Source organism: Falco naumanni, chromosome 3, assembly GCF_017639655.2.
Source record: "Falco naumanni isolate bFalNau1 chromosome 3, bFalNau1.pat, whole genome shotgun sequence".
NCBI lineage: Eukaryota > Metazoa > Chordata > Aves > Falconiformes > Falconidae > Falco > Falco naumanni.
Window position 1 is genome coordinate 6,139,447 of NC_054056.1, and position 13,955 is coordinate 6,153,401.

At 38.3% G+C, this 13,955-nt stretch overlaps 1 protein-coding gene across 1 annotated transcript in view; it reads left to right on the forward strand.

The window, feature by feature from the left end:
- The window catches only part of MACO1 (macoilin 1), a 29,143-nt gene extending 18,495 nt beyond the window's left edge, over positions 1–10,648 (forward strand). Inside the window, exons 7-11 of the mRNA XM_040587731.1 lie at positions 5,181–5,339; positions 5,534–5,716; positions 6,549–6,669; positions 8,153–8,327; positions 9,465–10,648. Of these exons, the coding sequence (XP_040443665.1) occupies positions 5,181–5,339; positions 5,534–5,716; positions 6,549–6,669; positions 8,153–8,327; positions 9,465–9,667 (841 nt within the window). The 3' untranslated portion in view covers positions 9,668–10,648. The remainder of the gene's footprint in view (positions 1–5,180; positions 5,340–5,533; positions 5,717–6,548; positions 6,670–8,152; positions 8,328–9,464) is intronic.
- The last annotated feature ends 3,307 nt before the right edge of the window (positions 10,649–13,955 follow it).

The following is a 13,955-nucleotide window of genomic DNA, read 5'->3' on the forward strand; positions in this document are numbered from 1 at the left end:
TCTGTCCCTGCTGATCAGCCTTGAAAGTAATCTCTGTCTTAGGTTTTTTGTGTTCCTACAGTTGAAATGACTATCTGCTTCTAATGGATGCTGAAATCTGCTGTGTGTTTGTCAGGCACTTAATAATTGAATCTCCGATCTTGAGCTGCATATTTCCCAACACCATGGTAGCTGGGCCAGTGGAGGGATACATCTGGTATCCAGTGGAGGGATAAGCATGGTATCCCTTTAGACTTAATATTGTTTGTCAGTAGGTACAGAGCAAGTTGACTTCTTTTTACCGTTTCACTGTCACTTCTGAGGTGCAACAGGTTTTGTTCATGGTTTAGGGGCTCGAACAAGTCTAAGCTGTAATTGCTGAAGAATTGTGTGTGTTGCATATTACACAGTAATAATCATGTCCTGCCTCTAGCTATTTGTACCCTTAGAAAAAACAAAACCAAAAAAAACCTGGCACTGCAGCTTGGCAAAACTGTTTGTATCCATAGAGGTCTTGCCTTTGGCACAGGAGGTGTTGAAACAAGCTGTCTTATGTACTAATTATTCTCAGAGATAACGATGACATCTTCTGGTAATTGGACAGAGAAAAATATTTGTGAAGGAAGGGCTGGTCTACCACGTATTATTTTGCTTTCCTAAAATGTAATGTTACCTGCAGAGGCAGGCTTCAAGGTTTTAATGTAAATTTATGTCCCTTTGATGCTAATTATTGGTAAATCTGTGGCAGTGTTGATGTCCTGAAAGTGATTGCTGCTTCTTCCTTATCCCCCCTGCCTGAAATGGCATTGGTATACCAGAAGGCTTTCTGCTGTCAGCTGCAGAGGGGGAGGTGGTCAGTGTTCCGTGCAATATGATGGGAATGAAGGAAAGCATTGAATAGAAAAGCAAAGCAATTGGGAATGTAAATTAGAAATCTGGGAGACGATTCTTCTAGCAGACTGTTTTCAAGCCACCGTCAACATGGTGTTTGGACTGTTCAGAAACAGAATAACCTTTCAAAATGCCAGCTACTTAGATCAATTCTGTGTAGGAGAAAAAGAAGTAACTCTGCTTTCTCTGTGTGGATTACTGTCTTTTTGGTAATGAAAAATGCTCTGAGGAAATGCTAGTAACACTGTATTAGTTACAGCAGGAGAACCTCAATGCTGCAGGATCAGGTTGGCTACTTTAAAGTAGTAGGTTCCCTGCAGGGGTTGCTTATGCCAACAAGATTGGGCCAGAGCAAAACAAAGGAAAAAATGGGTCTCTTAGAAAGCACCTGAGTGCCTTTTGGGTCTTGAATTTTTACATAAATTGTGTGTACTTTGTGTGCAATTGCCAGGTGATTATGGAATTGAATTAATTGAATGAGCAAACTAAGCAACAGAGATATGTTATTCACCAGTTATCAATACTTCGGAGGATTTAGCTGAATTGGGTTGGTTTTAAGTTGATCCATCAATCTTCCCTGGAGCATTTGGAAAAATACTTAAGTCTTGGAGGTGATTACTGATTAATTCTCATCGTCAGTGAGAGCAGGAATGATACGAGGTAGTGCTGGGGAAAAAAATGGGTAAATCTGCATTTATAATAATGACAAACCTAAAGAAATTTGCCTTGGTTGTATAAACAGCACAATGTAATAACCTGCAGCTAAACCCTCATTTTAAAAATAGTTGAGTGTCAAAATGACTTGTAGTTTGTGCAGCAATACAGAAAAGCATCTTTGAGAAGTCATGTTTTCTTCACTACCCTTTGTAAATAACTTTTCCAATAAGCCTGGAAATAAGAGACTTAAGCAGAAAATGAAATGGTAGAAAGAATAATTTAAAAAACACAGTCTTATTGGGTCATCTATCATTGTAACAGTAGTGCAGACTGTTATGGAAGGGGGGAGGGAAAACTCCATGAGCTAGTCGGTGCTTGTAGCAGCAGAGCTTTCTTTTATGACATTATATTGGTTTACCTTGATGATGTACTTTCCTTTTAGAAAGGGGGCAACAGAAAGGGTGTTTTTATCTCCTTGTCTCTCTGTGAAACTGATGGGTGCCTCTCTGCCTAAATACAGAGAAGTGACTTGCTGTTCCACAAGATGAAATTTTTAGGCTGAAAATGTTTGGCCGGACTTTGTAAGATGGGTAAGAGCATGGTTACACACCAGAGGATGCAAGGAATACATGTGGTTTTGAGGGAGAGCGAACTTCATGTCTATTTTTGTTTTGTTTTAAAATGAAGTTGTATCTCTAGCTAATTGTGGCAGGTCTGGGAGAGAAACCATATGGGAAACATTTGATCCTTGCAGTATGATGGATTATTAGTTCCTAACTCATTTTAGATGGTGAGGAGCACTTATGCGCTCTATGGATTGCTGAGAACTGGTAAGCTATTTAAAGCTACAGCAAAAACTACAGTATAATGGACAGGAGTAATTAAAATCTGGTAAAATCTTACTTTAAAACTTATTTCTAAACAAGTCCATTGACAGATAAATTTCCAATGGTTTTGTCTGCCATTGACTTGCAAGAGATTAGTTTTCTCTGTATTAATTCTCTTCTGCCCCTTCGGAGTTGCACTGCAATGGTTGATCGTTCGCTGTATGTAGATTGATCATGTTTTACATATATTATTCTGTCTTTTGCCTGTTTAAGTTGGGTCATCTGTACTGATAGGAGTGATGGTTTCACAACAGAATAAAACCTCTTAACTACATGGTGGTTTGAAAAATTCAGATGTGTGGCATACTGGAATCCTGTGATTAGAGTAAGTCAAACTGGTTAAGTTGCCACTCTGTCACTCCTGAGCCTACTCTGAGCTCATTTGTGGTGGCTAGTAAATTGGAGAGTTCTTGTGCTTTAATGGACACACAAGGTATATAGCTCCCACTTCACAGCTGCTAGCAGATTCTAAGAGGAAGAAACTCCTCTCTGCAGCATTTAGTGAATTAAGATTTTTTTAGTGAATTAAGAATTAAGCACCAGCCACTCAAAGGCATGTGATGTTCTCTTGGTACATGGTCTGCCTGGATGCATTCAGTGGTGTGGCTACTGGTTTTTCATAAACAACGGAAGCAGCGAGAGTTTGATCAATTCTTGTTGAGTTTAATCCTGACTTTTTTGTGATTTACAGTGAAAGTCATAATGAACGGCAGGTCGGTCTCATTTTCCTGTAAAAGTTACCCGAAGTCCCCTGTGGTCCTTCAGAGTAAAAGGATGAATATTTGACACTTGGAGCATGCTTGGAAAGTTAAGGCGGAAAGGACATCCATGAGGCTTTGGCTGTGTTCAGGCAGGATTTGAGTGATGTGTCATGAGTGTGCAACACTTCCTGATCCCGATTCTCACAAATTTAATGTACGCAGCTCTGGTTGGACTCTTTTACCTATGCTGAGTAAAAAAGGAAGGCTGTGGCTTGTGGCCTCTTATATTTCCTCCTGGTTTGGAAAGTAGGCATCTTTTCTGCTCACGTTTGTGTGCGCTCTGTGGATCACGCGGGTTTCGGCTTTCTTTACAGCACAGCCTGGACCAGCCCCATGAGCACTGCAGGTACAGAGCCCTCTTTGAAACCGGCAGGAATGCCATGAACCAGATGGCTTAAGAAGTTGGAACTAATGTCAGTACGCTGTTGCCAAAAATATAAACTCAGCTTGTCCTGTGCCAGCGTCTCTGATTTATTCGGGCTTTACCTGATCAGTGCTGCTTTTCCTGGAATGCTAAATACCCAAAATAAATCCTGATATATCTTATTTGAGCAAGTTTGACATAATCTTAGATATAGGGAAAAGTATGTTTACAGCTGGTTTATTTTCATAGTAATCCTTTTATCGTAGACATGTATGTTGAAATAATTTATGGATACTTGTCAATGTAAAGAGTGCGTATGTGCGTTCCTTTACATTGTCCTACCAACTGTTTGTTCACCTATTTATGAAAACGGGTATTAAAACCAGTCAGCTGTTGGCATACAGCAGTCTGTTAACGCTTCCTACAGCATCTCGCTTCCTTCAATTAATGTTCACTTCTTCTAAAACACTTCTTATTGGAAGATGAAATTGAACTCTTTTATCATTGCCCAACCAACTGTCCAGCTCTATCACTTCACATAGTGAACGCGGTGAAAATACACACCTAATAACGTCTGCTGATGGGTTTTCCATTTTTTTTGTTTGTGTACTATGGTTACATGGTTGAGTGAATATTTGGTTAGGTTTGCAAATTCTTTTCCTCCTACAACAGAGTACAAGGTGTTGAAAATATTTGTGGTCTTCAATATGAAATGTGTATTTGCTTTGTACTATTACTATTTGCCTTCTAACTGTAAGTTGGGTTTTTTTTTTTCTTTTAAAGGTACATTTGACCACAATTTATACTATATTAAAAAGAATTCATCTTACCAATAGGGCAGTTCAGGTATAACTAGTATAACATAGTGCTCATAAAAAGTGGTTGATTATTCACCTGTGATGCGTTTTTATTCTAAGAATCAGTAATCTTATTCTGGAAATGTGGGGAAAAAATTAGGTGAGCTGGGTGCCTCGCTTTAGAAACTTGTGTTTTATTTAACCAGTTTTGATTGAAAATACTTTAATTAATAAGCTTGCATAGGTCTTCAAGAACTTTCTAAAGCTACAATTAAGTGTATAGCAGATGGTTTCTGTTCAGGAGCAATTAAAACTAAATATACTGATTCCTGAACTGTGGATGACTTAACACGTACTCGTTATTCAACATGCACATCATCATGTGCTTCCAGGAAAAAACCCCACGTTTAGGTGAGAATTCATCGGCATGCTCCATAGCTCAGCTATAACTAACAAATGAAACTCATATTTTGTTGAGAAAAGTAAAAATTGTTCATATGTGCACCTGTCCTTGTTTACGAGTTCTTGGACTTAGAGAAAAAATATAATTCCATAGGATTTGTTTTAACAACCGTGCAGTGCATTGGAGGGAAAAAAATTCCTGTGGGCGGTTATGAAGTGTGTGTATAGCTACATAGAGCTATATATGTACAGTTATATAAAACTTTATTATGTAGCAAGGACAGGCGTAATTTCTGAGAGCTGATTATTTTAACAGTGATGGGGTTGGGGGGGGGTGGCAGGTGGTGTGGTGTTTACTCTGCTAACTTTTATATAACGTGCTTGAACCTTTGGGTAACTGGGAAGTGAAGTTGAAATTGTCTTTTAAAATTGTCTTTCTTAGGTTGGAACAAGATATTAAAAAGTTAAAGGCTGACCTGCAAGCGAGCAGGCAGATCGAACAGGAGCTACGTAGTCAGATCAGTTCTCTGACTAACACAGAGCGGGGAATTCGATCTGAAATCGGACAGCTCCGGCAAGAAAATGAACTGCTTCAGAACAAGTATGTGTTTCTACACAGCTGTGTAAATTAGCTGCTGCTGACTGTAGCCTGGTAAAGGGGAAGGATTATGTTAAAGTTCTACAAAATTTGAGGCATTTGTCTGCAAATCCAGCAAGACTCATTCGGGACTTTGACAGTCATTTATTTGTAGAAAGTAAAATTCTCCGTTAAATCTCATACCTGTTACCTTCCAGATTACACAATGCTGTACAAATGAAACAAAAAGACAAACAAATGATCAGCCAGTTGGAGAAGAAACTAAAAGCAGAGCAGGAGGCACGGGCCTTTGTAGAAAAACAATTAATGGAAGAAAAGAAAAGAAAGAAGTTGGAAGAAGCAACTGCTGCACGTGCTGTTGCATTTGCTGCTGCTACAAGGTACTTGCTTCTAGGGTAGAACAAAACTCAGCTCCAGAAAATTGCTAAAATGTAGCTGTGGCTACTGAAATGTGTTTGGGGGGGATTTGGGGAGACAGTTTTCATTCTTCTGTACATAAAGGAGTAGTCTGTATTTGATTACTTTAAAAAAAAAAAAAAAGAAAAAAAGAAAGCTTTATTTCTGTTAAAAGGTTTATTTGTGTTAAGGAAGTGGGAGGACTGGAGAACTCCTTCCATGAAGCTGAGTCTCAGTACTCATATACATTACATTTACAGGATGTAAAGAATGAATATGGTCTAAATGACCTGCTGTACCTAGAGTATGCTAACAGAGAGATGTGGTACTGTGTGTGGGTCAGTCTGCTTTAAAAAAAAAAAGGAACATCACCTTTCATGTGTGGATTGTGAATCAAGGATTCATGCAACAACACTGGCCAAAATACTGTCCCGGTCTCACATCTGGAATGTTTCCTGCTCTAGCCAGTGGTGGTTCAGTAGTAACATAGGTGTATAGACAGGAAGTTTTTCAAGATGAAAGCGTGGCACAAGTGTGGGTGACTTTAATGTGCAGTGCTCCAAATGTCTAAAAAGAATTATTTCTGCTTTTGTTCTCCATATTTCATAAATATTCCAAATTTCCTAATACTTGAGGCGTAACATTGAATCACTTTTTGCATTGTTGCCTTAAGGGAAATGACCTTGCTGAAAAGAACAAAGTTAACTTCCTCTTTTTATCCTTCAATATTCACATTGATTTTCATGTTATAAACAGTTTGGGAATGACAGCTTCTTTCTTATTTCATCATCTTCTTTTTTAATGTTTTTTCTGCAGAGGAGAATGTACTGAAACTTTACGAAATCGTATCCGAGAGCTGGAGACAGAGTGCAAGAAGCTAACAATTGACATAAAGCTGAAAGAAGATCAGATACGAGAACTAGAAATGAAAGTTCAGGTAATGAGAAAGCACCAGGGGCTTAGATCAGCATCACAATGAGTGCTTTCAGCCCTCTGAAATTGGTGGATCTACATAAAAGGCAATCAACACCTTCAAGAATTATGCTTTTCAGATGTCTGTCTTGCATGTCTTGCACCAGGCTTTGGAAGAGCATGGGTATGAGAAAGGTTAATAGTCTCAGTTCCACACCATTCAGTCGTTTAATTTATTAGAATTTTTTTCCCCGAACCAATGATCTGGGTAGACTGAGAAGATAATCGCCTCAACAACATCTACTATGAGAGGCTTGTTGCCAGTCTGTATTGTTATAAATTTCACTGCTAGCAAGTAAGTTTGCTTACTCTGTGCGGTCCTAATCACTAGCCAGATGGGTTTTTTGTGATAGTGCTTGAATATTGAAAGTACATTGTGGCAGACTTGTAGCAGACACGTTGTCTGGCATGTTAGTGTTTTAAGAGCTCAAATGTGTGAGTTGATGTTGACCTTATTCCTTTAAAATATCTGTTCCTAAAGATGTACTCGGACTGTCAACCGACAATTTGCATGAATGTGTATTTTTAACATCTTGTGGTTTTTTAGACACTCTTCAAAATCCACCTGGTGTTATTGTGAACTTGTTTCCAAATAACATATGCAGCCTTGTTGTTCCTGGGTTTACCAAACCCTTGAAAACAAGTGTGGCTTATCCATGGAGAGTATGAGCATGGCTTTCAAATAATTAAAACCAACTATAATCAAGCTTTTAAGTTTTATTAGCATCTTCAAACTGTTAGAGAAGCTTTTTGTTGCAGCCATGAATATTTCCCCCATTGTATTACTGTTTCTTCATTTAAAAGTATAGAACTTATTTTGTATATAATATTTTTTTTCCATAGTCAGAATGTTAATGCATACTTCCCAGCCACAAGGTGCCCATCTCTTATGTGCAGAATACTTGCTCCCTTCATTTCTCTTTTCTAAATTTCTGGGTTTGCAGCACAGTTAGGTTCAACATGGGAATTATTTGAGATAAAGAAATCCCTCTCATCGGCCTACTGAAATGGCTTAAAATGCTTATGTAGGATCACTTTAAACTGTCTAGCAGGAGATCAGTCTCCACTGTAGCTGTTTTTGGGAAGTGTTTCATATTCCACAGCTTGGCTAAGAGCACTGTGTGGCTGCTCAGCTGGCACTTGGCCGTGGTGAGGAGGGTTTCTGGGTGGAGGGTCTCGATACGGATGATAGAGGGCTGAGAAGCAGAGTAAATGGTACTTGCTCACCGCACTGTAATTATGCGTTGTACAATATGGCTTTAATCACTTGTGTGATGGTCATGTATAATTACTGGAGGTAATATTACAGTGTCCTTAATTAACCATCATTTTAATTTTACAGTATTAATACCAGGCCCAGTGGTGTGCTGTGGGGAAGGGAGAGACTTCGCAGTATATCTCATGTGTAAAGTCGATGAGAATAACATTTGTCCTAATTACTCCTACAGGAACTGCGGAAGTATAAGGAAAATGAGAAGGATACAGAGGTGTTAATGTCAGCACTTTCAGCCATGCAGGATAAAACACAGCACTTAGAGAACAGCCTGAGTGCAGAGACAAGAATCAAGCTGGATCTGTTCTCTGCATTAGGAGATGCAAAACGGCAGCTTGAGATTGCCCAAGGTAATGTGGGGATAGTTCAATTCAACACGTAGTGCTGACTGAAATCATGAAAATATAACAGAAAGATTATCCTGCATCTTTATTTAGGGGTGTGCTACAGCCCGTACTCAGCATTTCAGTTTTCAGTGGGTGTTTGTCTTTTACAACTTTGTGAACATGAGCCTAAGCCGTGCAGCTGATCAGCTGACCTAATTTCCCCAGGCTATTAAACTGAAGACGATAAATGTCAGGATGGGTGTTAATTTAATTTATGAATATTTTCTACATTTTTATAAAACATTACCTTAAAGCTGGAGAACTTCTTTTAAGGAGCTAGAAGATAAAATAATAGGATTCGAGGACAGGGGCTTAATAGATAGCAGCTAACGGTATTTTATACTACTGAATAAATACAAGCGAAGTGTGGCACGGGGGGGAAATAACCCAACCTGCTTTAAACTGCACACTGGTGGGGTAAGCGTGGACACTGGTGTCTGTGGTGGGCTGGTGTCACTGCCACCAGAGGGAGTGTGACACCAGTATAAAACCCTGCCCAGCCTGTCCTTTGTTCAGCTGTGCAAACCATGAAGCGAAGTTTAAATAACCTTTTGATTTAGTACCCGCTTAATTTCCTTGCAGAAGTTTGCTTGGTTGCAGGAAAATTTGGTTAGAGCGAGAAATATTCTTTTGTTTCGTTTCTTTTTACTGAGTTTCATAAATTGCTGTAGTGACATTGTGAGTGTGCACAAAGGGGGGTTAGAAAAATGGTGAGAATAGGACAGTTTTGAAAATAAAGTAAATAACACATTTAATAAGCAAATGCTTGTGTTCCTGTGGGGTGGTTGTAAAATGTGAACAGCAAAACGCAGAAAAAAGTTGAGCCATAGAAATAATCTTCTGGTATTTGGCAGCCGTGAATCCAAACAATGCAAAATCGCATGGGAGTGCTGTGTCTAGGTGTGTTACCTGGTAACTAGAGGTAATTAAACATCGTTCCTCAACACCAGCCCGAGTTAAGTGAGTTGTGGTTTTACTGGTGTCGTGTTAGAGCGCTAATTGTCTTCTGGGCGTTCAGCTTCAACAGCTCTGATCGTTGAACAGTTGGTGGAGGGTGAAAACACGCTGCTGGTTCTAAGTGATGTTATTTGCTGTTTTCAGGGCAAATCATTCAAAAAGATCAGGAAATCAAGGACCTAAAACAGAAGATTGCAGAAGTTATGGCAGTAATGCCCAGCATAACATACACTGCAGCCACCAGCACTCTGAGTCCTGTTTCCCCACATTACTCTTCCAAATTTGTGGAGACCAGCCCTTCTGGACTTGATCCCAATGCCTCTGTTTATCAGCCCTTGAAGAAATGAATGCCAATTTTCTTTTTGCCCAGTAATTTTGTCATGCTGAAGGCATCACACAGGAGTGTCTCTTGCAGTCAAGATGAAATTGTATTGTGAGACTGTATTCGTTGTCATTTAAAACAGGATAAAAGAACATCTGGATTGACTAGAACTGCCCATCAGTTTTTCTTGTAAATTTTTAGAAAACCTCACAGAACTTTGCAATTTATTTTCCTTGGCCAATGCATTAAAAACAATTCTTGGTTTTCAAGTAGCCAATTTTGCCTTTTTATGTACTCTTGCATGGTTTCCTCTTGAAAAATACAGGGCTTTGCTTGATTTTGAACCCTTTCTTCTTTTTTTTTTTTTTTTTAATAATCAAATTGAATTTGCAGATTCATTCAGAAATAGTGAGGAAAAACCTTTAATTTTTACAGTGAAAGGGTTAAATAATCTAACAAAGCTTTGATTTATAGATGTATTAAATACAAATATGTGATGTTGCAGAAGATAATTTGATTACCCCTCAAAGGACCAAACAAATTTCAGGGGTGTTGTTTAAGGGAAAGAATATGAGAATAGATGATGATGTGACGGTGGTTGTTGTGTGAAATATTTATATTCCCATTGGTGTTTTTAGTCATTGAGAATTGCTAACAGTCTTGTTCACAGTGCCTTGGGAAAAGACATTTCAAGAGGAAACTTGATAGTTTAAACTATTTTTTCCCCCTTCACTGTCATCTAGCTTATATATCAAGCTCATTACAGAGTCTACTGCAAATTGTACATGGTAATTTGGATGTTCATTATAAACCAAGGTTACATCTTCTGTTTATTTTGATATAAACTCAGCAGTGTTCTGTAACTTGCCTTGATTATACTGCATCGTGGAAGGCACAATATTAATACAGGAAGCGTTATTGTGAAGGCGGAACTGTGCAATGTACTGTATACAAGAGACTGTAAAGCTGGCTAATAAAAGCTGCAGTTCTGGGTTTTTTTATTTTATTCAACTGTGACTTACACTTTATATCACCTTGTGTTTGACAGTTTAAGCGGAGCTGAATATTTTTCAGCTGTTGTGCCAAGGAGTTTTTAAAGAGTTTTAAAGGAAACTCATAAATTGCACAAAGGTGTAAGTTAAAATGTATATTATACATTGATAGAAAATGTTTGCACTGGCAACTTCTGAAGTCTTTCAGACTTTTTGAGGGGGAGAATTGGCGGGGTGGGAAACAAAATTGTACTGGAAACTAGCAGAATTACAAACCCAACGTTACGATTTTGCAAACATGCAGTGGACTCTGAAAGGACAAAGTTCTTAAAAGAAAAGGATTTTTTTTTTTTTAAGTTTCGTGTTAATTGGCATGTACGCCTCATTTGAAAAAAAAAAAAAAGGTAGGACATGCAAGTCAATAGAAGTATTAAAGTTTCATCATTTTAATCACAGATATTATTTTGGGATGAAACTAGCTTTAGCCAGGTGTGCATGTTGCTGTCATTTGCATTTTTGAATCATCTTGTGTAATTGTCACCATAAAAGTGTTACTCAGAAATGTCATAGGTTTTTCATCTTTGTGCAAAACATGAAATATTGTCACTGAGTTTTTGTGTTGAAGTTCCCCCATTTTGCTGCCTACTTTGGCACGATTTTTGTTCAATACTTGGTCTTGGCTGCATTCTTTTTTCTGTGGGGTTTACAAAGAATAAACATTTTCTTGCAGATAAAAAAAAATAATTTTTTTTTCGCCTTTTTAACTGACCTGATTTAGCCTGGTATAAAGAATACATTTTGTTAGAAGAGCACTCTGTTATTCCGGGTAAGTCTTCCCTTTTACAACAGAGCTTCTGTGAAACAGAAGGAAGAACAGATGTTTTTTGTAATCTATGTATAAACTTAGCAAGTTACCCTGTCTGTGGGCTCTAAAAAAGAAAAGGAAAAGAAAAACCCCAAACCCAAACAGGTAAATTTCTTGAGAATTGCAAAAGTATGTCTGTTAGTTTAGCCTTTGTTCCTTTCCAGCTATTCTCCTTACTGCAAAAGAAAAGCCGAGAGGATGATTTGGAGGTTTAAGCATTGTCCTTATCTAGACCAAAAGAAAGTGCAACTTGTTCCTGGTTAATTCTCTTAGCAGCCACAGTTCCTGTTGTAAAAATTTTTACTGGGAATCCTGCAGTTGTATTCAGGGTAAGTGAGCTGTCTTTTACATCTTTGCTTTGGTTGTTGCTGCCGCTGGTCCTGGCATGGGTGGTGTTCTCTGCCTGCATTAAGCCTCCAGGTAAAATTTATCAGGTACCAAAAAAATCCAACCTCAATTATTCTGTGATTCTGCTGCAAGCACTGCCAGAACCTCCCAGTTCCTTGAGGACACACTTTTTTTTTTTTTTTTTTCTTCTTCTCGAGGCACTACTAGCCTGACATACACATAGATCATTTCCTAATCAAAATACATTATAGATAAGTTTGCAATTTTAACAGATCACATTGCAGTGCAGCAGAAGTTGTGTTCTCTAGTCCCCTCCTCAGTTCAAATGGAAATGTTCCTTTAGGAAATGGGAAAGTATCTGCGGGCAGCAGTCTGCTATGCAGGATAAGTGGAGTGAGTGCAAATAGATAATTTAAGCACTTGGATCTTTAAATATTTAAATGTCTGAAATGGAAAATATCTTAATGACTCATCATAAATTGTACTTGCAACATTAATGTATGGGGAATTTAAGAACATAAGACTGCAGAAGGGTCACCTAGGATATTTTGTTTTTTCTGCAATCAATTTTGAAGTAATACTGTGGAATAAATAGAGAGATCTGCCAAGGAAAAACTGAAGTATCCACAACTTTCTCCAGCTAGCATAAGTCTAGGAAGAAAAGGTAATGGAAAGACAGGACCTCTTTGTAATGGTTTTAAGCACCTCAGGGTTTATCCTTACTAAAATTTTAAGTAGAGCGGAAAGCAGTATGTAATTTTATTTTTAATATTTAACGACAAGTTCCTTTATTCATAGAATCTATTCTTTAACTGTGCTAAGATGAACTGGCTCCCCTATCTTAGCGTATTTCATGATGATGGGGAAGGGAAGGCTTAAATGCCTGTATTGAACTCAGGCTTGCATCATCAAATAACTTCCAGAAGGTAAGAAAATTGCTGCTTTGACTGAAATGTCCTTGATGGCCAGGTGGGAATGAAGTGGGAGATACCGACGTTGGTGCGGGAAAGCAGACTGGAATCTGCCTTAAAGGAGCTATTTCCTCTGAAGGGTTTAAGCAGAAAAAATTTGTGGTTTGTTTTTCATTTTCTCTTCCGTAATTGCTAAATCAGATTTGGAAGTTGTTTGCTTACCCCAGCATTGCCCTAAGCGCGCTGGAATCGCACACTGGAGTAACTGGCTCCAAAACAGTTTCTTAGACCAAAAAAACCAACGTACCTTGTGGCATTACCCGATCCTGCCGTTACTGTGTCCAGGAGCTGGCTGCTCCAAATAATGCTGTTATTGATGACGTTTGTATGCAACAGATGGATATTTTTTATTTTTTTTTTGCAGTTCAAAATAAAAATCAGGCTCCTTCCAATAGCATTTGATAGAAAATGCACTATTAAAAAGTTTAACACTTTTCTTTTACCGATAGCGCCTGCTTTTGAGAATAAGATTGTTCCCAAGATTAGCATCCGAGAGTGGGAGAGCCTAACCCAGAGCCTGCTTTTGACCTTGTCCGAAGGGCTTTGTGCACCACTGGCACTGAGCACCACTGTGCTGTAGCAATCCATCATCTGCAGCAGTAAGTTGCTGGGTTTTTTTTAGTTTTGTTGGGTTTTTGGTTTTTTTTTAAAACTTTTAGTCTGTTATTAAATACTTACGTAGGAGTTAGTCTGCGGTGGGGGATGGGTTCCTTTACCGCTGGACACTTCTCTTGTATTGCACTTTGGAAGTCAAGGTCAGAAATAGACCTTCAGCAAGCTAATACATAATAGATTATAAAAATGAAATCTGAGATGCCACGGTATCTTAATTGAATCAGCTTCTATGATGTACTAAAATAATACACAAGCATATGACTAAAGCATTTCTAATAAAGGAGAATAGGCAGAAAAAGGGGCAAGAATCCATTTCAATCAAGTTCAGATGTAAGGGGCTCATTTACCTATAATCTCTGAGTGGTAATTACGCTGTTCTAGAGCATGTTGTCAGATTCAGAAAATACTAGTTTTTACTGCTGACAATGAAAATCTTTAAACTATATGTCTTACATAATTAACAAGAAATTCTTTCCCATCAAAATTTAGCTGGTATGAACAATAACAGTTTGATTATAAAAA